The sequence below is a fragment of the Chelonia mydas genome, chromosome 13, assembly GCF_015237465.2.
Source record: "Chelonia mydas isolate rCheMyd1 chromosome 13, rCheMyd1.pri.v2, whole genome shotgun sequence".
NCBI lineage: Eukaryota > Metazoa > Chordata > Testudines > Cheloniidae > Chelonia > Chelonia mydas.
This window is the reverse complement of record NC_051253.2, coordinates 8,289,494-8,314,689: the sequence shown is the minus strand read 5'-3', so window position 1 is coordinate 8,314,689 and position 25,196 is coordinate 8,289,494. Positions and strand designations below refer to the sequence as shown.

The 25,196-nt window shown below is 51.3% G+C and overlaps 1 protein-coding gene across 5 annotated transcripts in view; it reads right to left on the bottom strand.

The window, feature by feature from the left end:
* The window catches only part of LAMA5 (laminin subunit alpha 5), a 168,993-nt gene that overhangs the window by 56,278 nt on the left and 87,519 nt on the right, over positions 1-25,196 (bottom strand). For 4 of the 5 annotated variants that reach the window (XM_043527389.1, XM_043527390.1, XM_037915640.2 and 1 more), the window contains exons 8-25: positions 24,141-24,259; positions 23,128-23,218; positions 22,237-22,371; positions 21,875-21,937; positions 20,321-20,461; positions 18,726-18,863; positions 17,688-17,822; positions 16,586-16,720; positions 12,725-12,862; positions 12,374-12,426; positions 12,016-12,115; positions 11,388-11,440; positions 8,850-8,955; positions 8,029-8,128; positions 7,421-7,577; positions 5,249-5,387; positions 664-806; positions 455-561 (exon numbers count right to left, since the gene is read on the bottom strand). In XM_043527389.1, the coding sequence (XP_043383324.1) occupies positions 455-561; positions 664-806; positions 5,249-5,387; positions 7,421-7,577; positions 8,029-8,128; positions 8,850-8,955; positions 11,388-11,440; positions 12,016-12,115; positions 12,374-12,426; positions 12,725-12,862; positions 16,586-16,720; positions 17,688-17,822; positions 18,726-18,863; positions 20,321-20,461; positions 21,875-21,937; positions 22,237-22,371; positions 23,128-23,218; positions 24,141-24,259 (2,053 nt within the window). Of the gene's footprint in view, positions 1-454; positions 562-663; positions 807-4,848; positions 4,979-5,248; positions 5,388-7,420; positions 7,578-8,028; positions 8,129-8,849; positions 8,956-11,387; positions 11,441-12,015; positions 12,116-12,373; positions 12,427-12,724; positions 12,863-16,585; positions 16,721-17,687; positions 17,823-18,725; positions 18,864-20,320; positions 20,462-21,874; positions 21,938-22,236; positions 22,372-23,127; positions 23,219-24,140; positions 24,260-25,196 lie in introns of all 5 variants that reach the window. The other variant, XM_037915641.2, reaches the window with a different exon arrangement.

Below are 25,196 nucleotides of genomic sequence, written 5' to 3'. Positions count from 1 at the left end.
TTGTGTCCCCAGGGAGATTGGGTGGGGCCCTGCCAGTAGGTAGAGGAAGCCATTCAGCCTCAAACTTTAGCTGCTCCTGTTCGTTATGTTCCATTGCCACAATCAAAACCTCTCCCCACCCAGCCACCCTCACCCCCGAGCCCTGCAGACTCTTGTGAACACAACACTCCTGCATTGGCCTGAATGGCAGGCGAGAGGCACCACAAGGGTCCCGGGGTAGTTAGCTGCTGTGGCTGACTTCTTCCCAGAGCCTGCGCCCACCCCCGTTTGCCCAGGCTCCCCTAGTGAAGGGAGATCCCTGGTGCCTCCCCCACAGAGAGCAGCTGCTGACTGAATGGGAATGCAGCCCTGCACAGAAGGGGGCAGTCTACGGGTTCATTAGTACCAGAGGGTTAAGAGGGCTCGGCAGACCCCAAATAACACAGATCACAAAGAGAGGAAGGGAGTTCCTTACTTCTGACTGGCTTGTTCAGGGGCTGGGCTATAGGTACACGCCTCTGTGACCTTCAGCTGCAGGATGGGCGCTTCGTAGTACGAACTGGGGAGCAAAACCAGATAGTCCTGGAATGGGGGCGGAGAAGGAGGGGGACAAGTTGAGTGTGACTCTGTTCCTCGGGAAACTGCCAGTCTTCCTTGGAGGAGGGAGAAGGGGAAGGGCCTTACCAGCAGTATGCCCTCTGCCTCTACGATCAGAGACCACACAGTGGGGTTCAGCACAAAGGGCTCCCCGAAGCTGTTCTGAGGGACGGTGACAAAAGCCGGTTCGGTGCTGGGAGCGAAGATGATCTGCTTGGTCTGCTCAGTACCTGGGGCGGGAAGGACAAGAGACTGTGAGAGGGCACAAGCTCAGGGCGGCCCTGAGGGGATACCGCACAATGGGCGGCAAGCGCGGAGGATACAGTCGGGGAAGTGACTCTGTAAACGTGGCTCGGGGGGAGCCTGGTTTAGTCTCTCAAGCAGCGTCCACAGCGGATGTGCCGGGGTCCCACATCAGACAATGACAGAAATACCCCCCGAGCAGAATCTGCTCAGTGAAAAAAAATCACTAACTTCCCTACTGCTATTGCTAATCTGTAGCTCTCATCCAACGCTGACTAGCCCATACCCACCAGCATCCCACCAGCTAGAGACAAAGAGAACTTATTTACTATGAAATTATTCAAAGACGAGTGACAAGAATCAATCAGATACACTATACACAGTGGAGAATGTTTTGCTGCAAACTCTGAGAGCCTCCTGCCTTTCCCCACCTACCGACATTCCACAGCTGGAACTTAAGAGGGCAATTTAATGCAACAGCCTTCCCCTAGACTTCAGGCCCCATCCTTCTCCCTCTGAAATATTTTTGGCTAAACTGACCGTCCATTGACGTTTTAAATCAATTAACTATGAGTGCGATCCCAGCACAGCACCTAGTGTCAGAACGGCCACCTGCTAGTTTGAAGGTTCAGGGTTTTTTTTTAAAAACACAGATAAGCTGAGGCAGGAGGCTGCGAATTTCACACACGCGTTCCTCTGACTGTCTTTGTGTGGTTCATTTACAGCATGGCACGCAGCAGGGGCGAGCGAGGGTAGGGCGAAGGAGCATGCTACTATGACGACTGTTTAGCCGCATCCAGTATGTGGACAGCGCAATTAACTCAAGATTGGACCCTAGATTCCTGAATCATAGCACTTGAGTGCAGCACCACTGAAAATGAGGGCAAGGAGGCATGTGTGTTGGATGCCTTTGTGAAGGGGCAGCTCAGAGAATTTGCACCTCTGACCACAGGAATTATTTTGGGTGCAAACCCCCCCCCCCCCCAAAAAAAAAAAAAAAAAAACTCCCCAAAGAGCAGGAGCAAAATGGTGTGAGAAAATTATACCATAAAAGAGAGGCCGTGTCCCTTTTGAAAAACGTACCCTACATTCGGAGTTGTCAGGGAGTGAAAGGGCTAAAAGCTTGCTAAACCAAACACTGCAAGGGACTAACTTGCTTCTAGGCCCCTGGTCTTAACACTGGCAGCCCCTTCCACACAGAAATGAGGATGGCTCGATGTTTTGGAGATTACATGGCTTAGCAAAGGGGCTGCTGTGCTGGGTCCACTCATCGGTCCACCAGGCTGGGAATATGCCTCCTGCACTAGCAAATACTTGCAGCATCCAAGGGGAAAAAGCCACAGCGTTATACAGCAAGCCAGCTGTAATCCTTCCTGACCTATGTTGTGATCAGATTACGCCCGGCAGCATGTGAGTGGATGACCCTTCTCTTAACTTTCCGGTGTAGAAACGTAACTGGTCATATAATTATCCAGCTGCTTTCTTCCTTTTTTTAAAGCAAGATCTGGGCATGTCAGGCCCTGTATATATCCTCCAGCTGCTCACTTTACAAGGTAAAGCAACATTTTCTTCTGTGCCAGCCCAGCAGTTCCAAATAAACAACAATATTTTCTATTCAGTGTCGCCTTTCATCCCAGGATCTCAGACCATGACATCAACATTAGAGAATTAAGGAACCTCCTCCCTCTCCGGGAGCATTATGATGTACAGATTGTGAAACTGAGATACAGAGGTCAAGTGAGTTGTTCCAGGTCACATGGCGAGTCAGTGGCAGGGAACACCAGTTTTGTATCTCCCCGGCCCTGTTTTTTAATCCATTAGACTGGAAATCCTCATGGAGGTACCAAACTGTACAGCACCAGCCATCCCGAACCTAGCTCCTTGAAACAGCACTCAGCTGACGATGAATGAGTAGAGGCTGAATGTAGCAGATGGGAAGACATGCTAGGGTGGGTGCAGTGCCGTTCTCTTGCAGGGTCTCTGTGAGAGCTGCCCCACTGGGCTAGTTCTCCTGAGGAAGAAATCGCTGCAGCTGGCTTTGAAACTTGCTGGCTTTCATGGTACAGATTGTCGAAGGGGCCTCAGACCACCCTCTACAGTGACTGCAATTTTCTACGTACATGGCAATTCAAGAACTTCCCTGCAGAGACAGTTTAGCTAACCTGTGCCAGCAAATGCACTTTGCAAATGGACATTGGAGTTCCCACATATGGAAAAAAAACCTGCAGACATAATTTTGCCAGAAAAACACGTGGCATCAAGTGGTTGCAGAGACTCGCTCTTCAGAAAAGTAAATGCAAAAGGTGGCTGCGCACGAAGACTGGAGCATAATTTTACTGTTCCTCTTCCTCACCAGGCTGAGCGCTTGCCACGCTGCAGAAACCAGGATTCACTTTGCCATCCTGGCATGGGTAGGGTGGGCAGGGATAAGCTTGACTCAGTTCCAAGTCATTCCTTGTGGAAAACCAACCTATAGGGTTTAATAGGGGTCATGCCGATATGGGTCTATAGGAATCCCTTAAAAATCTGACAGAATTTAATAGAAAGGGACAACTTTTCTATAGGGTTTATTGAGCCAACCTATAAAAAGTAGTCCTTGTCTATGCCATCCTATGGGACTGTTCCAGAAGGGACACAATCAGTCACTGGCCGCCTGGAATACCTTGGTGGCAGTGTTGCATGCTGCCATGCGGATACGACAGCAGGTTTCAAACTCCAAGCTTGGGAGTGCAGGGGGTCCAGAGGCAATGCCCAGCTGCTCTCCTAGAGTCTCCTGCTGTCACTGACAGCCTAGTGCTAGCAGCCCTTCCAAGGCACTTGCCAAATCACCCTGCCTGAGGGAGAGGAGCCACCCAGCAAAATCGTGCATTGTGGAGAAGGGAGAGCAGCACAGGGGCTCAGACAGCGAGGTCTCACAGAGAGGGCAGCTCTGGTGAAGCAAAGAGCTCCAGGAGGATTGGCACTCAGGTCAGGCATGGCAATGCTCATTCCTGGGGCGTGAGCTCCAGAAAAGAGAAAGCTGCTGCTTGGGTAACAGCCCAGGGGAGAAGCAGATGGGCTCTGAGCTGCCAGAAAAGAGAAAGCCAATGAGAGGCGCGAACCACAGTTCCCATCTCCTGGCCTAGCTGAGAGGAGGCATTAGCAGTAGGCTGTGTGCGCGTCTGTGCATGTTAGTTAGCAGGGTGGTAAAGCCCTTTTATCCTCTTCCGCAAAAAAACAAAACCATCTGTCCCCGTGTGCTCTTGCCTACACGTTGCTGATTCCTGGTATATACAAAACGTAGGTCTCTGCCTTTCAAGCCGTCTTTGCTGGCTCTTCCTTTCCCTGCCTGCACAGGATGGGTTATCGGAGCCTGTGCAGCCAGCTTAGAGCCACTGCCAAAATGCAAATGGGAAACCCCTGTTAAACACCAGCCAGGCCAGGCCACCTGGCACTTCCCAAAGGCCAAAAAACAGGTTCTTTCGCCATGTCCTTATGAATCAGGAAGTGGGGGTCTGGTCTCCCGCTACTGCCTCTGGCTTTAAAATGCAAGGCGACGTGTTCTGATGGTAGAAGGCGGCTGCCGGGAGTGTACGGACAGGCGAAGCGCATCCCTCTCCTGCATGTCCTGGTACTTCATTCACCAACCGCCAGTGAAACATGGGACCAAAAAAATAAACCCCGGGTCCCAATGCTGATGTTCGGATCTGGTTCCACCTGTGTGGCCCATCTTGGACACGTAGCTACTCCTCTCAGGCTCTGCAAGGGCCTTCCGGGCCATCCTGTCCCTTCGGGGGCACCAGGCAGGGAAGCCTCATCTGAACGTTATGCCGCCTCCTCCCACACCGGCCGAGTCGACAAGCATGCGCCCCTTGGGGCCGTGGCTGCTGCGGAGCCGGCTTGTTAAATGGGGGAAGAGCAGCCTCAGTCCAGCCCTCGGCTCTGGAGGGCCGGAGTTCCAGAGTGAAGCCATACGGTGACGTCCACAGGAGACTGCGGGGGGAGGGGAGGAAGCAGCAGTGGCGTGGGGAAGCAGTGCGGGACCCTTACCTCTCCTTCGTGGCTGATAAGCTGTAATTTTGCCATACACAGTGGCACCTCCTGAATTAATATACCTCAGGATGACATGGAATAGATAGAGCTCTGCCTCCTTCACGTCTACCGTGATTCTGACTTTACTCTGCAAAAAGCACAAGCACATTGGGCACACGTCACTGTGGGGCCGGCACTGGGCCCATCACCCGTCCTGTGGGAGAGCGGTACCTGCCTGCCTGCCTGCCTGCTTCTCTCTCTAGTCCCCCGCCCCTCTGCGTGACACAGGGGAGCAGCTGCCAACACGGCGAGGGCTGGCACGCTGGAGGAGCTCAGGAAGTCCCAACGGGCAGCGTTTCCGAGGGGTTGCAGAAAGCGGGGTTGTTTTGGTTAGTCTCAGAGTGAGAAACGCACTTACAGTTGCCACAAACATTAAACTTTCCTTCCTCAAGGACCGAGACCCTCCCTTCCACACTGGCCGGCCCCCGGTTGACGTAGCGGAAGACGATGCGGAACAGGTCAGGGGAGGTCACATTGAGAGTCACCACTACCTTGGGCTGGTGGGAGAGAGAAAGGGGAGAGAAGCAGAGCAACACCTTAAATCACCTCCACCGCCAACAGCCACCAGCCCCAGTGCAGCAGCTCGGGGGACTGCTCCCTAAGCAACATGCCACAGCGCAGGAGGAGTCAAGCAGCCACGCAGCCTAACAGGGGGAAAAGGGCAGCAAGAGAACGCGTTGCACAGGTGCTACCAAGTGCACTTTACCAGCACCTACCTATCCTCCTCCCTCTCCATGCTTTCCATGGGTGGGTGGGCGGGAGAGGTGGAAGCAGGGGGCATGCACCAGGAGAGCAGCTCCACCTATGAGACACTCTCACACGCTAGCGTTTAGGTTGCTGGGCCACAGTGTTTAACTGGAGAGCGTTCCTAGCTGTCAGCTTTGGAATGGAAGCTGGCTAGCACTGATGGGTGCTGTTTGGTGGAGGGGCTATTTTGGGGGGCATATTCCAAGCTAGGGAAAGAGGTTACTTTAACAAAAGGTTTGACTCCATTTTTAACGTAACATGGGTTTGGTGCTTTGTACTACAGTCAGCCCACAGGCGGCTCCAAGGCCATCTGTCTCTGTGCTCATGGGTTCGCCACCCAAATGTCTGCAGAGAGGCTGCAAATGGAAATCACAGAGTTCTCTCCGACACCTGAAATACTACCAACCAGCAATACCGACTGAAGACACTCCCGAGAGATGTGTCCACTTATGCAAGAGCTGCCACGTGGCCTTGATTCAGAAAAGCATCTCTGTCTCGGAAAACACTTAAGCATGTGCTTAACATTAAGCACATGCTAAAGTCCTATGGACTTTCACAGGATCTAAGCACATGCTTAAGTGCTTTCCTGTGCCAGGGCTCAAGGGACCAAGAGGAGGTTTGCCAATCAAACCCTCCATGGGCATGATAAACTGGCTGTGATAAAGGAGGGCCGTTCCCTTGAGAAAATATACTGGCAAGGGACACTAAAGACTAGGTTTTAGGGTTAAAGCTCCACGGTCACAGCCTGAGCTTCTTGCTCAAGGGCACATTGGAATGAGCTTGCACGGAAGAGGGGCAAAAGCCACACACCTGCCTGACTTTTAACACCAGTGTAGTCTCTAATGCAGCCAGTGGATACCAAACAAAGCCAGCAGCAAAGTGAACAACTCACTTAACAGTCTCTGGTTGCTCGGCCTGGGATTTTCAAAAGGAGCCCAGAGGAGTTAGGCGTCCAGCCCCCACCAGAATTCTGTGGGAATCTGGAGCTTAACTCCCTTCAGCCCCTTTGAAAACCCAGCCTAGCCTAGCAACAAAGCAAAGCAAAGAATTTTCTAGCTGCAGGTGGAGAGAGAGCAAGGGTCAGGATAAAGAACCTGCTACACAGGACAACCCTGTATGGCTGCTATATAACCGCCCTGTCCCTCCTCCGACACACACTCAACATTCGGATAGGGGCCGTGCAGATGAAAGGTTCGCAGAGGGAAAAGCTGGAGGGAGCAATGTGAGTGGCTGTTACAGCCTCGCCCCTAGGGACCATGTAGAAAATCATCTACACTCGACAACAGTCCAGGCAAAGCAGCCACAAAGGGCATAAGCTGCGTAGGGTAATGGGGAAGGAGCTGCTTCCTTTTTGGCGTCGGGGAGAGGGGGTTACGTAGAGTGTGGCAGGAAAGAGAAGAGCAGGTGAAAGGGCCCTAAGGAAACCTGCGGGCATTGTATAGAGAAAGCCCCATAGGAGGCTTCCCAGTCACTGGATTAGGATACATAGATCATATAGCCAGAAGGGACCACTGTGATCCTCTAGTCTGACCTCCTGAGCAGGGCTTCCTGAATTAGGATATCTCCTCTCATCAGTCTATTCTGTCCCTAATGCTACAGGAAATATCTGCACAAACAGACTATATTTACACTGCACTGTTTGTTCTGGCCACCACATGACCTTGGGTTTAGAGCAGCTCTTTGGGTTAAAATAAGACGCACGTCTACAGCGCTTCAAATGGTTAGCTTTCTGCGTCCTCTCCCGGTAGGGAGCCCAGGCTGGGGCTAGGCCCGTAAATCATACCTGAATGGGAGACATCTGAGCATATCCTCTCCAGCTGAAATTCTCAAACTCCAGGGGGTTGTAGCCAAAGCGAACGGCCCGGCCATCCAGCGTGGTGCCTTCTTCCAACTCTAATTTCAGGTGGTGGAGGTCAGGGAAATAATGGTCCCTTGCAGGCCTGGGAAAAGAGAGTCAATAGGTATAATTACAAGCCTGGTTTCCACAGTCCAGGGAACTCACTTCACACTACTCCCACGATTGGCTGCATCCTGGAGGGCCCCCAAGAAGCCAGCAAATGGGATGGTGTCTGCACCTGTCAGCTCCATATCAATGCTGTATGGGACTCCCTCTTCCCAATAATGGGGAGAGAAGCTGGAGTGGAGTTTACTTCTTTCCAGCTGTTTAGGGACGGAAGGGGCAGGAAAGGAGGGTCCCCAACAAGGGGTGAACACGCTAGGGTGTAGGTGTGTGGCAGCGGTTGTGGTGACAGGGGGTGGGAGGCGTGAGCAGCCTCCAGCGTTCCAAGGCCATGGCCCACTAGCTGGGGAGGGGGCGCTGGAGAAGTCTCCAGCCGAAGGAACAGGGAGCGAACACACCAAGCAGCTTTGTAGTGACAGCCAGCCTCTTACAGGGTGCATGTCGGGCCTTGTGTATTCTGCCTGCAGTGACAGGCTCCGGTCCTCGCCTCGCATGCCGTCCCGATGGACCCACCAACGTCGCACCGGCAGCCTGTGGACAGGAAACACGTGTTTACATTCCACGGACATTAATGAGCTCCGAATAGCACTAATCAAAGTCACACGCCAAAGGGCGGGGCCACCGAGGTCTCTATTTTTATTCCATTGTATCCATTTTCATGTTGGCTCGGACCCCGCTTGGATCAGCTTCTCTTCCAGCGCAGCGCTGAGCTATTTCAAGACTGCTGGTGGCTGCTGAGAAGAACACAGGCCTGCCAATCCTCTCAGCGAGCCCTCCAAGCTCCGACCTGGCCTCTAAACCCAAACCCCTTCAGCAGCACCTGCTCACCGCCGATCCCCCAGCACCGCCACCGCTGTAGCGCATCACTGAGGGGGAGGGCATTGCGCAGGGCGACAGGCAGCGGCAGCCTCTGCTGCTTCGCCCCTCATCACCGGCATTAATGTGCACACAGGGAAACAGAAGTACAAGCTTGTAAGGCAAGTAGTAAAGTCCAGGCATCCACCCTCACCTGGTTCCCCTCCCATCCTTAGTGGGAGGGGAGTGAACGAGTGGATCATCTGATCCACTCTGGTCAAAATCAGGTGCTCAAATTCTATCACTTCTGGTAGAACAGCCCAACCCTCTGCTCTCACCCACTTTGTTTTCCAGGCCTCCGTACTCTGTCCCACAGAACCCAGACATGTAGCTCCTCTGTTCGGTTTTCCACCAGCTGGCAGATCTAGCACCTCATGAAAGAGAGAAGGGTACCCACCTTGACAGCCAAAGTAATTTGCATGGTCCAGGTTGAAGGATCCATCCTTACACGTGGAGCACAACTGGCCGCAGACGCTGGGTTTGCAGAAACACTGCCCATTGTCCTAGGAGACAACCAGGTTAGTCAGCGCCCCATGGGCGTGGCTCTGCCCCTCCTCAACACTCAGCACAACCAAGCCAGCATTCGAGAGAGGAAGGATGGTGCAGAAGTCAAGGCACAGGCCTGGCACTCTGGAGACCCAGGTTCAATCCCCAGGTCTGTCAGAGCTTCCTTAGGAAAGCGTGAGACTAAGCTCCCTGCTTGTACACTGAGCTAACAGCACTGCCCTACCTCACCGGGTGTTGTGAGGAGAAATCCAGTAAAGCCTGCGGGGTGCTCAGACGCTAACACACTGGGGTGGGTCCTGGTCCATGAGTAGGGGGCTCGTAAGCTCTCCCGTAATGCAGCCAATAAATAATACTGTACTGGGGCCAGATCAATACCTAAGGTTAGACTATTTAACAGCATGGTGAACATACAAGAAGGGAAGCACTTGACTCCCCTTACAAAAAGCTAAATCCTTGTTATAATGTGCCCACTGCCACAGACTTAATGGAGAGCAATACCATTTTACCTAGGATAGGCAAGCAGTATGGGGTGGGGAGGGATAGATCAGTGGTTTGAGCACTGGCCTGCTACACTCAGGGTTGTGAGTTCAATCCTTGAGGGGGCCATTTAGGGAGCTGGGGCAAAAATTGGTGATTGGTCCTGCTTTGAGCAGGGGGTTGGACTAGATGACCTCCAGAGGTGCCTTCCAACCCTGATATTCTACGATTCTGTGCGAGCTGCCTTGGGGAGATAATTCGGCTTTGCCTCACTGAGGAGTGTCTGTGCTGTTACAGCTACACCATTGTAACTGCCCTGGGGCCTTCCCCCAATGCAGATGCACTGCCCTGGTGTAAAAGGGGGCTGGGGCCAGAGCAAAATCACGATTTGCACAGGCACAGCATGTCTACACCGGGGTTTGCACTAGTAGAGCTGTCCCGGGGCACCACCACCACTGGCTATAATTCCCACTCTCGACAAGACTTTAGTGACAATCCCTTAACACAAGCTACCATGGAACATTCCTTAGGAAAACCACAGTCTTCATCAAGTCCATGGGCAGCAGGATGTAGCTGAGGTCCACCATATTATTCAGAGGCCTTTACCTTTCCCCAGCCCCACAGATACAACAAAGACCGTGATGGCTATTGAGAAGACTGCACGCCTGCCACCCCTGTCAAATAACTCTGCAGTCTCCCTCCAAGGCTTCTGCCAAAGATTTTCCAGCTAGCTGGGGCTCTGAGTGGATTACTACATAGTAAGGTTGCAAATTCTTTGGGTTAGAGACTGTCTTTTTGTTGTACAGCACCTAACACAAGAGGGCCCTGGTCCTTAGGTGCTACTGCAATACACACACAATAATAGGACTCTTCCATTTCTCGTAGGCCAAAGCACAAACTCTGAATGACTGTATGTCTTCTTTCCTCAATCCTGATGTAGGCTCTAAACCAGGGGTGGGCAAACTTTTTGGCCCAAGGGCCACATGGGGTTGCAAAACTGTATGGAGGGCTGTGCCTCCCCAAACAGCCTGGCCCTGCCCCCTATCCGACCCCCTCCCACTTCCCGCCCCTGACTGCCCCCCTCAGAACCCCTGACCCATCCAACCCCCCTGCTCCTTGTCCCCTGATCACCCCCTCCCGGAACCTCCCACCCTGTCTCCTGACTGCCCCGATCCCTATCCACACCCCCAAGCCCTAACCGCCCCCCCCCAGGACCCCACCTCCATCCAACCTGCCCTGCTCCCTGTCCCCTGACTGCCCCAACCCCTATCCATACCCGCCGGGACTCCCATGCTTATCCAACCCCCCTGCTCCATCCCGACTGCCCCCCGAGCCCCACAAACCTCCGCCCCATCCAAATGCCCTCTGCTCCCTGTCTGCCTCCCGGGGCTCCCTGCTCCTTATCCAACCCCCCCGACCCCCTTACCATGCCACTCAGAGCAGCATGTCTGGCAGCCGTGCCGCCTGGCCGGAGCCAGACATGCTGCCCTGCAGAGCACTAGCGGCGCAGCGAGGTGAGGCTGTGGGGGAGGGGGAACAGCAGGGGAGGGCCCGGGGGCTAGCCTCCCCGGCCAGGAGGTCAGGGTCCGGGCAAGACGGTCCTGCGGGCCGGATGTGGCCCACGGGCCGTAGTTTGCCCACCTCTGAACCCAGGTCCTCATGCAGGTCTAGGCTGCTGCGCCAGGAGAAGATCGAGGGGGTCAATGTGGATAAATGATCTCTAGTTTCAGCTTGACAAAGGGCACCCAGAACTCACTGGTGCAACCTCTGAGCAGACAGCGTCAGGACACGACACTATGTAAACGGAGAGTGGTTCTGTGGGAGCCAGGTTTGGAGAGCTCCAGCTGTTACACACATGAAGGGCTTTTTTCTAACTCTAAAGGGAGCATGGGGGGGAGAAGGAAGGGGAGGGAATCTAGCTCTACACAGGGAACTTTGGGGGTGATCTTACTTGGTGACATTCTGCAACTCCACTGATGGTGCCCTTGGTATCACACTGGCAGCCTGGAGAGAGAGAGAGAGAGAGACACTATTAAAAACTCTCAGATTGACACCAACGTTCCTTGCAGCAGAGGAAACCAGACATGATAGAAGCCAAGAGGATGGAGAGAGGAAATAAACCAGCTCTTGGCTTCTGCTATGGATGGAAACTAACCAGAGTAGGACAGACTAAGGGCTGGATTTTCAGACAGCCTCAAGCTTGCCCTGGATGTTGCACATGGACGTTTGTAAGCGCACATTCCTGTTTTACACACGTAAAACCTGTATTGGTGTGAAGTCTGAGGGAAAGGCTGAGTTTGATCCTGGCAGAGCTGGCAAAACAAATCCTTGGATCCATTCTTTTCAAAAGGGTCCCAGGTTGGGCCCATCCCCCCGTTAAATGTGGATCACAAAATCAGTCCCGTCACTTGGGATGCTAACTCTTCTTGTCATAACTGAAGGTGGAAATGATGGGAATGGAGAATAGGGAATCACATCTACTCAAATGGAGATGGCCTCCCAAGGCCTAGGTTTGGGCCTTAAACCTCTAGAGGAACGGACTGCCTCCCAAAGTCTCCTCTTATATGTAAGTTCCTTACTTGTGCATCCATGGGGGTTATCTGGAGTCAGGTTCCAGTAGCGTGGTTTGCACCGGTCACAAGCTGGACCTTCGACATATGCCCGACACGCACAGGAACCCTGAGAAAAGGGGGGAAAAACAAGGATTAGGCGAGAACGCCAGGGGCTCAAGCAGCATCACAGAACCTGCAGCTCAGGGGACAAATGAGAGGTCTACTACTCTGCAGAGCAGGAAGCTGCCGTTCTCTGCATTGCACCTGGAGCAGAGCCTGCGACACAGTAGGAAATTCTGAGACCAGAGAAGAAAAACGAGTGAGGTTTGCAGGAAAGGAAACCCAAAGCAGCCCACAGAGACTGAGGGGCACATGAAGTACTCACCGGAGACAGGGAAGGGTCTACAGTTGCTAATCCTGCTGGGTTACAGGAGCCCACTGCAAGGAAAAGCACAGCTTGTAGCAGGTTTAAAACAGACCCCTTAATGCTCCGAGTCGTCCTGTGCGTACACTGAGAAACTGTTCATGGAGCAGATTGGGGGGGGAGGGGGAGGTTTTCTTTTGTGTTTAAGCTTTCGCTGGGTCGATGACTGGCCTGCGTATTTATTAGCGTGTTTTTAAACACAGTGCTCCGAGTGTTGGCCGGTACAGTCAGCTGGGCTCGAGGGTGTAGAGAGAAGCCCTGGACGAATGTGCTGTACCAAGTCATGCAGGAAGAGGAGGAAGACAATGCTACCTTCACAGTGTGGAAATCCATATGCCCCTGGCATGCAGGTGTCACAGCGCACTCCAGCCACTTTGGGGCGACAGCTGCACTGTCCAGTTTCCTGATCACATGTGCTGTGGAGAGAGCCCTCTGGGGAGCACTGGCAAGCTGCAGGTGAACAGGGAAAGGTGGGCAGTCAGGCTGAGAGCTGCAAGGCAACAGGGACTCACGGCCCAGATTAAAATAAAAGCATTTGTTTTAAACAGAAAACAAAGCAGGAACTTAGTTCTTTAAGCACTCCCACCCCCACCATGCTTGGTGCATTTCGGCTAGAGGGCGCAAAGTGGGGATAAGATAATACAGTTTCCCGCTGAGTCAGCAGCATCGGGAACTGAACTCAGGACTAGTAATCTGAAAGCACGAGGGTCCACTGCCAGAGCCAGACTGAGCCCTGTTAGCTCAAAGGCGGTAAGTGACTTATATGTGGTCCATAGAATGGCTCGGAAAATGTTCCCTCCTCTCCCTCAATAACATTTTTACCCAATCTTTCTTTCCTTTTTTTTTTTTTTTTTTTAAAAATAATTTGTCAACATTTCCCAATTTCCACTTTCCAGTGAAAAACCAAACATTTATTTATTTATTTATTTATTTTCCAGAAACCCTTGATTAGGAAATGCCACCACAGTGCCTCCTGGAAACTGTAGTTCAGACTGCCTCACGCTACCAGTCTCACCTCTATGGGCTAGGCTCCCTGGCTAGACTACATTTCCCTTGAGTCACCAGTCTCCCCCTCTTGCTGACCCACCATGGTGCATCCTGGGAGATGTAGTCCTGCTGGGAACCTGGCCCATAGAAGAAAAACAGGGGCACTAAGCTACCCTCTCTGCCTGATTCTCTCTATAGCTAAACCAGCCAATTAATAAACCTCCTCAGACATGAGGTATAAAGTTTAATTACAACAAATGTTTTACTTCAGCGGACACACGCCTCTCACATTCAACGTTTGACAATTAAAATCAAAAGCACACAGGCTAGTGAGAACAACAAAAGCCACGTGGTTTATCACATACATGGTGAGGGCCAATTACACCCAACATCTGAGAGCAGCATTCAGTTGTCAAGGCCTGGGGCCACGAGTTCTCAAATAGCACCCGTGGAGCATGACGCACCGGGATGGGCCAGCGTGTAAGTAATGAGCTAGTAGCACAGATGCAAAAATATTTGCTAATTTAGAACAAAAAGTCCTGGAAAAGAGCTGGGAAATGATTGTGCTGCTTCCTGCCAGGAGCTGGGGCTGGACAACAGGAGATGGATCACTTCACAATTGCCCTTGTCCTGTTCGTCCCCTCTGAAGCATCTGGCACCGGGCACTGTGGGAAGACCGGATCCTGGGCTAGATGGACCATTGGTCTGACCCAGTAGGGCCATTCTTAGGCTCCTGGACAACCTGCTTCTCTCTAATGCATATCGAAATCTCACTGCCCTTTCAACTTAAATGTCACCCAGCAGACGTGTAGCCATCGTCAACTAGCCTGGTCCCAGTCAGATTCAGCCCTCTCGCTTCCAGTCACCTCTCAGATGCTTGTGGACGTATTTCTAGTAAGTGTGCAAATGTCTTTGACACCTAACTGGCCTCCTCCAACAGCAAAACATCCTTAGTATTGGAAAAACAATGGAGGATTTTCAAACTCCGGCTTACTGCCCTCTCTCAGTTCATCTATTTTTTAAATCCCGTTTGCACTTCAGCTGTTATTTCTTTCATCTAAAGAAATAAAGTGGCTGCTGCACCCCAGAGACACAATTTGATCCCAGCCTCCAGCCTCTTCAAGGGCATAGTGCCGGCATCACTTTTTGCTGCGAACGCTAAGCCAGCTGGCTGCCACCCAGGCTTCTACATTTAGCACCGTGCAAAAGGCGCTATGCTGCTGTTTTGTTGCTTCAGGGAAATTGTATCACAGAACATTTTTTTAATGAGCGGTAAATTCTTGCTGGGAGGCACAAGTGTACATCTGGCTTTCCAGTCTGACTGGTGGCAGGGGCAGAGAGGGAGATTCTGCCCAGGGCATGACGGGGATAGTTAATAATACACACTGCACTGCAGCCACCTGCACTAATGCAGGGGCATGATTCACATGAATAGCACCGCCCTACGCGCTTGATCCAAAGCCCTTTGAAGTCAATGGAAACACTTCAGTTGGCTTTGGATGGGGCCCCACGCAAGCAGACCTACTGAAAATCAGGGTTGGATGGGGGAGTTACATGAAATTAACAGACCTGATTCTCATTTAATTCTCAACCCTTTTCCCTTACTGTAGCCCCACTGGCTTCAGCAGACTTCCTGCGGATTTAGGCTGGTGTAACTGAGAGCAGCGTGAGACACAGTGGGCTCGCACGCACAGTAAGGGGCTACTCATGGAGTACAGGCAGCAGCACTGGGCTTTCTGGGTACATCTACACTGCAATAAAAAGTCCATGGCACTGCCTCAGAGCCCAGGTCAGCTGACTCAGGCTCATGGGGCTCAGGCAGGACGGTTACAAATTGCAGTGTAGAAGTTCAGGCTCCGAACATTTACACTGCAATTTTATAGCTCCGCTGCCCAAGCCCCGTGAGCCCAAGCCAGCTAACCCAGGCTAGCCACAGCCATGCCCACAGTGTAGACGTACCCACAGAGGGCATTCTGATCCTGGCAGAGGATCTATCCGAGTGATGTCACAGCTGGGGAATCAAGAGAGCAGGGTGTTAATGAGAGGTGTGCATTTAAAACTTGCTGCAACTAAACCTTTTGGCTAAAGGATAAAAACCAAGTATTAACATTTTGCCTTCAGAGCAATTAAAAAGAAGATCTTCATCGGATTTTATAAACGCTTTACAAGCCGGTCGTTTCCTGGCCTGTCTGAAGCTGGAGGGGGTTCAGTACAATCCCCAGGGAGGCCTGTGTTTCCTCAACTGGGCTGATGGGTTCGGTCTCTTGGTTTTCCAGCATTCACAGTCAGCAGCTAAGAACAGCTCTGATGCGCTCGAGCCATGAGAACGATCAGGCTGGCTCTGTCAGAACGGCCCTGTGTTTTGATTCTGCTGGGGTTTGCACCCTCGAGTTTTGCTCAGGGAACTCAGCCGCAATGGTGGCTTTACCTCAAAATTATGCAAGACCTCAGAGCTTTACACAGCTTCTGCTTGAGGCCAGAAATCCCTCCTCAGAACCTGAAACCCAGCCCAGGTGGAGTGATATATATTTGCGAATCCCGCCTTAAATCTTTGGTTCTGAAGTGAAATCTGAACATACAGTTTGGCATTTTATTCTGAAAGCACAGCACAGCTCAAAACATGTTACTTTAATAAGATACTTGACTAGAGATGGTCAAACACTGGAACAAACTGGAGTAATTCAGTGTGCATTTCTCCTTCAGTCTGTGCCGGTTTTGGGGGGAGAGGGCTATAATTCTGGATTTTGGTATGTCCCATGGAAATTCAGATCTGTATTTTGCAAATCCAATCCTAAAACACTCCATGTATCTGGGGGCTGGGACACCAGAATGGGCGGACCTGGGCCCTTGTAATTAACAATTACCAATGAACTCTATGGGACAGACACCATGGACTTTGGATTAGCATTAGCAATTGAGACAACCTGCAAGAGAAAAGGCTTTTGTGGGAGAACGTATTTATTCCAATAGGAGAAGAGTAAGTAATAAAAACTGACTCCTCCAGTAATAATGACCCAGTCTGGATTCTAATATAAAGCTGGGCCCTGGGGAGATGAGAGAACAGGGTGGGGTCAAGCCAAAGCAATGCAAAGCATGTAGCAGCATGTATCATTCCCCGTCTGGAACACACTGCTTCTACTCTGCAAGACCATAAGCAAAATCTTCCATGTGAAGGGCGTTACTCACGTGTGCAGCTGGGGTACCCATAGAATCCTGGTGCACACTGGCTACAGGTGTGCCCGGCGTAGTTAGAATGGCACCGGCACTGACCAGCTGGGCTACAGTTGTTATCCACTGAGCCCCGGGGATCACAGGAGCAAGCTGCAAAAGAAGGGCACACGAATAAAGAGAGGTTTGAGAAGGGACTAGCGAGCACAGAGACAAATAATCGGACCCGAGTCTTTTCATCTCTGCATTACTAGTTGTGTCAATCAAGCACAGATTTGTAGCAACCCAAAGCATTCCCACTGGATGGCTATTCAGTGATCCAAGTGAACTGAGTGACAGTTCTCGCTCTTCAGTTCTCAGTGGACAAATCCCCACTTCACAAACACACACAAAATTCACTGCAGCTTTCATTTATTTGGCCCCATTGTTAGCATCTGCGGTGGGACCTGGAAGCTGACCACTCACAGAAATGGTCCTTTCGGAGCAGAGTCGGAGATTGAGAGATGGTGCAGGGCAAGAGTGTAAAACTTGTACTGGCACTATCTGTGCAGACCTGTCATTCCGCTCCAAGGGATCTCTTCGGTATTGTTCCCCAGAACTAAATTTCCGTTTAAAAAACCATCACAGTACCATGGGACACTTCTCCCTGAAGTCACAGCCAAACCAGGAAAAAAGCCTCCAGGATTTTACAGTCCATTCAAAGCTCACCAACAGGAGGAAGTTCAGTAGGTTAATGTGTAAATACAAAAAAAAAAAAATCATGCTTGGAAACAGTATCAGAACAGGAGTTCCATCGAGAAAGACGGACTGATAATGACAGCTTTGTGCTCCAAACACTGACACCATTAAGGACATCCAAGTCTGCACCATTTATAAGGCAAATCAAGGGGGTTTGGGCCGAGATTTTAAAAGTGACTAGTGATTTTGGGTGCCCACTTTACAGCACCTCTAAAGGGTCGTGACTTTCAGAGGGTGGGAGCTCAGCACTTCCTGTAAGTCAGGTCCCACTAAGGGGTCTCAAGGCGAGTACCCAAAAACCGAGGCCCTCAAAATCATCTGCTGACACTCAATCCCATCCGCATCTCCTCCCCGCCCCCGCAAGCCACTGTTTCCACCATACCTTGGCAACGAGGGTAGGAATGATATCCCATGCTGCACTGATCACAGCGAGGCCCATCAAACTCAGGCCTACAGAAACATCTCCCACCCGAGTCGCAGCCTCCTGGCAGCGTCCCAACAGCACTGCACCCGCACACTGCAAAGCAGAGAAAAGCCCGTGGGGAAGGGGTCTGGAGCTACGTCACCCAGAGCACGGAGCAAAGCTCAAGGTACAACAGGGAGGAAATTTTTAAGCCAGAGTGAGAACGTTGGCACTAAGTGCCCAAGACAAGTGTTGGGTGCACTGCTCAGTGCTTGAATACTGAGTGGGGTTTGCATCCCTCCACTAGCTCCCCTTTCTCCAGCACAACAAACTGTTTCTCTTCACTTTCAAGGTCCTTTATGGCCTATCCCCATCCTACCTACCATCTCGCACAGCCTAGTGAGATGTCAACTCCCACCTCCCCGTTGGCCCCCTGATGTATCCATTGCCCATTTGTTACATTTTCACCCAGCTGCCCAAGCCTTGGGAGGAACTCGACATAAACTGCCGTACAACTAATGCATTTGCCTTCTCCAAAACCCTCCTGTGCTGTGATCCCTATACGGTTAGGCTGCTGGTGGGCTGAGATGACTGCCTACCACACTAATATTGTCTCTGTTTCCTTGTTCTCCCCACTTTGTCAGTATCCACCTACTGGTCCTGTCTTATACCTAGACTGTAAGCTCCTCAGGGCAGGGACTGGTTTGTTTTTTTTTGTTGTTGTTGTTCTGCATCTGCAAAGCGCCTAGCACAACAGGGTCCTGGGCTATGACTGGGCTCCTACGCGCTCTGGGAATACAAATAATAACTAACAGTAAGTGACTAGACAGGAGTGATTTGCTCCCAGTAGACTGCCCACCTGCTCTCCTGTGACGGGGGGGGTCCCTCAATTGCAGTAACAGATATTGTGCTTTCTGCCACAACACAAATAAACAATACTAAGTCCAGAGGGTAAACATCCACCTCTCCCCACAGCAGGGAATCCTGCCCATCTGAGAAGGAAGAAGAGTTACGCACATTGGCAGAGAGGGTAGTTGAAGTAGCCGGGTGCACACTGGTTACATGAATACCCTTCGAATCCAGTTCGGCACAGGCACTGGCCGGTCTCGCTGTCGCAGGTGCCATCGTACTGGCCAGACCCTGAACACTGGCAAGCTGGAAAAGAATAATGGAGCCCCGTGACCTGCTGCGCCTGCTAGTCCCTGCGGCGCTGGAGGAATCAGGAGGCACCTTTGCTGTTTCACAGCCCTGCCTAATCCCAACACAGCACCAGGCCTCCTATTAGAGGCTACCCAGATTCAAACTCTTTGGGGTAGCAAGCCGAGATTTCATGAGACGAATGCAGCTGGTGGGGAGGTAGAGGGGTGTCTGTGTGTGTGTCTCCGTCCTGGGGCAATTTGCCAGGAGGGGGAAGGTCAGAAATTGGGGGGAGAGGGGGTGTTTCAAGGAGGGGCAGTGAAGCCATGGGGCCAAAGCTCTAGTTTATTAGAATCTGAAGCTGAAATGCCTGCCTGTTCCTCAAAGCCCAAGGAGGAGTTCTGCAGGATGGCGGGTGGGCATGGCCTGGAGCAGCTGTGGGCTCTGCACTGGAATAAGCCCCCAGATTCACCATCCTTGGGCTTAAAACTCTCAGCCCCTTTAGGAACCAGCAGAAAGCATCTCCTCACTGCAGTGAAAGGAAGCCCAGGCCTTTAGCTACTTTTCCTCCCCAGCCTGCCTGTGCTCTCTCAGGCATCCTGCCTCCTCATTAACAGGCCATCAGCCTGGGTGGAAGCAGAAAGGTCAGTGATGGAGGGACCACGTGGAAGGACCCCCATGGATCCGGAGGAGGCAGCGGGCTGGCAATAGGGGTTGGGGAATGGAAAGAAAAGGATCAGGAGCTTCAGGTACGCATGGGGGGTGGGGAGAGATCAAGGTGCTTTCTCAGAGGCTCAGACAGAGACGAGGGAGCCCTGTGCAGGCTGAACCCAAGTCCTGTATACTGGCCTACTGGATGAGCAGGGCTGCCCTGGGGGCCTCATTGGACTCATCTCCCAAGATTGGGCCGGAATAATAAAGTCTCATCTGTGCGAGAATTACAGCTAAAAGGCCCCCCTCCCTGCCCAAGATTTTAGTCCTGGGAGCTCACTAGGTGTCGACTCCAGAGGCCTTTGCTAACAGTATTAAACCCCGGGCAGCCCCAATGCCTCTCAGGATGCAGGAGAAGCAGATATAAAATAAACTGACATTTTAATGGGGGAGTATGGGGCGGGGGGAGGAGGAAGAGAGAGAAATGTAACCCAAAGCGACCCCTCATCCATTTAGCAGTTGAAGAAACCATGTGGGAATGGCCGTAATGCACTGTACTGCCGGAGCATCTGGGCCCACTGTTGAACTGATGGGGAATTCCTGCAGAGTACCCCAGCAAGGGGAAGGGAATCCAACTGGGTCAAGGCTGTTCTGGCAAATCTCAGCTAAAGTCAAGGGAATGTGTCACTTGAAGCAGGACTGAGGAATTCTCCTTTCCCAGCAGGGAGAGGGGTGCGTGCTTCTAGCAGTGCGGTTCAGAGCAGCTGCCAGAGACATTTGCAAGAACATCAAGAAAACCGGCATGATAGGCCCCAGTCACTCACGCTGACAGCCAGGTCCATAGTGCCCAGGTGCACACTGATCACACTGAGCTCCCTGAAAGTTGGGTTTGCACACACACATTCCCCTTCGAGAGTCTTTGCGGCAGGCATTCCCTTCCGTCCCGGCGGCGTTGCAATCGCAGTCTGCAAAGGGGGCGACAGGAACAAAAGGCACTTAACTTATCTCCGCCAGCTGACAGCCTGGGCCCATGGGCAAAGCACAGGACAGGGAGCCAGAAACTCCTAGCTTCAAACCCCAGTTCTGCCAGTGATTCTCTGTCAGTTCCTCTCTCTCTGTCTCTCAGCAGGAGCTCTGGCTAGAATGCCTTCTGTAAATGGGGATGAAGCTTTGTTCACAGGATGCTGTGATGATTCATTATAGGACAGCCCCATTGCCCCAGGGTCTTGTGAGGAGACCCTAAACCTTCAGATAATCAAGGCAGCTGCTCCATCAGGTCTCAAGGGCTGGCTCACAGCAGCATCCCCCAGTTACACGGTGTACTCTGATTACCCCATGGCTGAACAGCACTTCAGAGCTCCACAGAGCTGGGATGCACGAGAGCGCGAACCCAGCAGAACTCAGTCAAGTTGGATTCTCTTGGCACCTTGGTCTCCCTGGTCCATGAAAAGGGGGTGGGGCAAGAGAAGAGATGGGGAGAGGGAGGCAGAAGGGGTGGGAACCAGAGGGAAAGAGAGATTCCAGCTCAGCAAAGAAAAACCTGCCTGGAAAATAACAGAGATTAAAATATCAGAGGGAAGAAAAAGGTTATCTGTAGTAAACGTGAAACAATGGAGAAGTCTGTGGGAAAAGCAAAGAGACCCAAAAAGACTGGGGAGATGAGTCATGAGCTTGCGGGTTAGAATTCTACGAGAGAGAGGCTGGAGGGAGAGGAAGGGAAAGGACGGGAGAGAGACAGCAAGTGATTTTACACAAAGTTTGCTGCCAAGCATTAAACTACCATGGTCACATTCAGACTAGAAGCACATGCCCCGCAAGGCAGATTTGCAGCCGTGGAAGGTGTTGGCAGAGGGTTTAGAAGTTCCCCCGATGCCTAAGAAAATGAGTACATGCAGATATGGGAAAAGGATGGTCTCGTGGCTAACGCATGAGACTGGGACTAAGGAGCACCTGGCTCAGCTTCCAGCCCTGCCACAGATTCCCTGTGATCTTGGACAGGTCCCTCAATCACAGATTTTAAGGCCAGAGGGGACCATTACGAACGTGTGATCTGACCTCCTGCATAACACAGGCCAAAGAACTTCCCCCCAGAGACTCCTGCATGAAGCCCAAAACCGTTCTGTGCCTCTGTTCCCCCACCTGTAAGATAGGAATAATATTATTTCCCTTCTCCCTCCCTTTGCTGTGTCAATGGCAACTGTAAACTCTTTGAGCCAGGGATGGTCTCTTCCAACATGACTCTTTGGGGCTTACCAGAGAGGGACCCTGATGTCAGCTGGGGCCTATGTGCTACAATGATAATGAACACTAATAAATAATAATAATAAATTGCAGTATATGGAATGAGCTCAAAAAGAGATAAAAACCGCAGGACTTACGTATTATCTGTCCAGCCGGAAGCACCTGTTCTCCAGTATCATTGTGAGAGAAAGCTGGAACAGCTGTGGGGAGAGAGAGCCATTGCAAACATTACATCTGTGCTCAGTTCGAGCCCCACATTGGAACTGGCCCAAAACCGAACCGACTTAAAAACAAATAATCAACACATGAGCAACATTCCTTCTGGATCCCGAAAGGTCACCTTCTTCCCGACTTGAAAAACAGGGGTGAAGATCCACGATTTAGCCCAAGGACTCCACTGCCCACTAACTCCCAGCTTCCCTGCCAAAGCAAGGTGCCGGGTTGGTCTGCAATTGCAGGTGCCGCTGATACAGCCCGCCCACGCGAACAAGGCACTTACGATAGCAGTGTGGGAAGTCGGTGTATCCCTCTGCACATGCATTGCAGAGCTCCCCGGTGTAATTCGGCTTGCAGTAACAGCGACCTGTGAGGTCCTCACAGGTGCCATCGGTGAACTCCAAGTCACAGTTACAACCTGGAGAGGGAGAGGGAGAGGGAGAAGTCACTTGGAGCTCCCATTACTGAGAGAGACCCTCATTTCCCAGTCTGTGTTCACACAACACAAGAGATTTCTAATAGCAACAACCAGGCTAGCAGCATAGCTAAAAAGTTTAATACACATACAGCGCAGTCCCTTTCAAAAATAAAAGGTGCGTCTGTCTCTTTAAAACGGTTCAAGCTTGGTGGAGCTGCTGCTGCTGCAGTCATCTTGGAATCGCTGCATTGCAGGATCTGAGGGGAGGCTGCAAACAGCTGGGCTCTGCCCCTCAGGATCTTGCTTCTGAAAGGGTGGCAATTCTGGCTGCATTACAGCTAGGGCAGGCTCTGCTGAGGATGGAAAAAGCCACCAAACCAAGTGGCAGAACCAAACCCACCAAGACTGCCAGAATGATCTGGATTTCCCACAGAGACATGCGTAAGCATCTCCTGCTTCAGGAAGTCATCCTCTATTGGGTCAGACATTTCCACCCCTTTCAGGCCTTTGAACGTGCATCCACAGCTGATTGCAACAACAGACACACACTCCCTCTGCATGAGCCTTTATGAGATCATGCAGTTTGTGCATGCAAGACAGGTGGCCATGCACATTTTAATGCTGGCTGGACAATCAGCCCCTGATGGTCCACAGCACCAAACACCCCACCGTTCGACAGCGTGGGCTGCTCTCCTCTAGCTATTAAATGAAAGTCTAGAAGCTGCGTCTCTAGCCTGCAGGGCAGCCCATACTCACGGTAGCAAATGTAGGGCGAGTCTATCGAATGGTCAGGGGATTTATAGTACCCAGGGATGCACCTCTCACAGTTGATGCCAGTCGTATGATGCTGAAAAACAGTTGAGTAGAAGGGCATCAGTTACTCTGCCATCAGGAAGGAAACCATGGTCATCGACCAGACTATAGTACCAGGTAGCTTCACGACAGGGTAATATTAGGAAAGTAAATAAAGGAAAGAACAAAGATTGCTCAAAACTCCACTCATGTTGGGTTGAAACTCAGTCCTTGGGAATCCTCCAAACACACCTGGTCTGGGTTTTAGCTCTATATCAGAACCCAGGCAAACTTTGTTTGGCTTCAGGGCTTGTTATTAAAGTTTCCCAGTTGCCTTGCATTCAGGAAGACAGAAGTAACCCATTTCGTAAAAGCATGGCTAGCAGTGCACTACACAGGTCCCATGCCACTTTATGGTACTTGCTCTGAAATTAACCAGTCAAAGGGCTTTTGCATTGCCATGGTAAGACTTTAGTTAGGTGCTGAGAGAGTAGGAAGAGCAGCATGGCACTAATGCTTAAGCAGTGACAGACAAGTGATAGTATTTGGGCCCTGTAAATTGGGGTGGGATTTTTCAAAAGCACTAGAATTGGCCTAATTCTGCTCCCATTTGAAGTCAGAGGTCAAACTTCCATTGAGTTCAATGGAAGTGGAGTAAGGCCGATGCCCAGGGCGTATGAAAATCCCACCCACCCTTAATGCATTAGCCATGCATTTCCAAGGTTACGCTAACAGACAGGTGCCCACGAACTACCCCACCACTCCTGCCACTGGTGTATGATCCTTTATCCTGATGCCAAGAGCCCAGATTTCCTGGGAAACTAACAGAAAACATGAGAGCTCCTGATTTGCTTGTTGCCCACCATGCAGAACTACAATTCAGGTTAACAATACAGCCACAGAAAACAGGACACCTGACAGTCCATCATGTTACAACAACAATGTGCAATCCCCCCCCCCCCCCCCCCGCGGCGTACCTGACATTCTATGCAGACACCTCCCCCTTTATACTCGTCATCGTAATTTTTGCTGGCCTTGTGGCGATCGACCTCTGGATCATAGTAGCAGTCGTAGGCATGACCATTGCAATTGCAAGCTGAAAGTATAAAGAGACAGGAGCTCAGTGGGTATGCTCCTCTAGGTTACTGATCACCATTCTCCAATGAAACAGTTAACTGGTGTATTTCAACTCCCTCTTCTCCATTCCCTGATGAAGGGTTGAATAAGTCTGTATTGCATGGGGATTGCATTTAAATGAGGAATGAAGCTCAAAAGGGGCTGAAGGGCCAGTTAATCACTCAAGCTTTCAGATGTCTCCAGTCTGCAGATCAAGGCTGGACACCTAGGGAGAACAGGAATTATAGCACGGCTTTGACATTTTCTGCAACCAGAAAGCACAGAGGCACAAATTGAAAAGAGGCAAGCCCGAACATGGTGGGAGGGGAGAAAGGGAAGTTATCCAAACTTTGGGGCCCCCAAAGTGGTTTGGAGCACGCATGCAGGCCAGTTCTCAATGTTATCCAATTAGAGAGGGGCTGAGCTGTGAAGTTCAAACACATGGTGAGAGAGTGTTGGGTGGGGTTGTTTTTTTTTAAATCCATGGGAGCAAGATCCAACAGCCCATTGCAGAGTCCCTACATTTATGAGATCATGTGATTTAACTGAGCTTCATGCTTCACTTTCCCAGCCCAGCATGAATTCCACGGTTAGCATCTACTGAAGGGTTCTGGCTACACAAATAAAGATGTAAGTAGATCTGAATGCAATTTATCTTCAGAGCAGGACTGAGCAATCAGGATGATTGCACAAAGTTTAGGACAGAGGCAGGAAGGGGACCAGAGTTAGCACTCAGTACAGATTAAGCGGATATCATTGTAGAAGCCTTCACAGAACAGAATAATCCACAACACAGACCACCCCTCTTCCTATACTTCTAGTTACGTTCACTAAGTCTGGTACTAAAATGCAGGGTGCCCATAGGGATGGTCTGAAGGACTGGTAATGAGATTGTAAAACCCGGCAACAGTACAGGA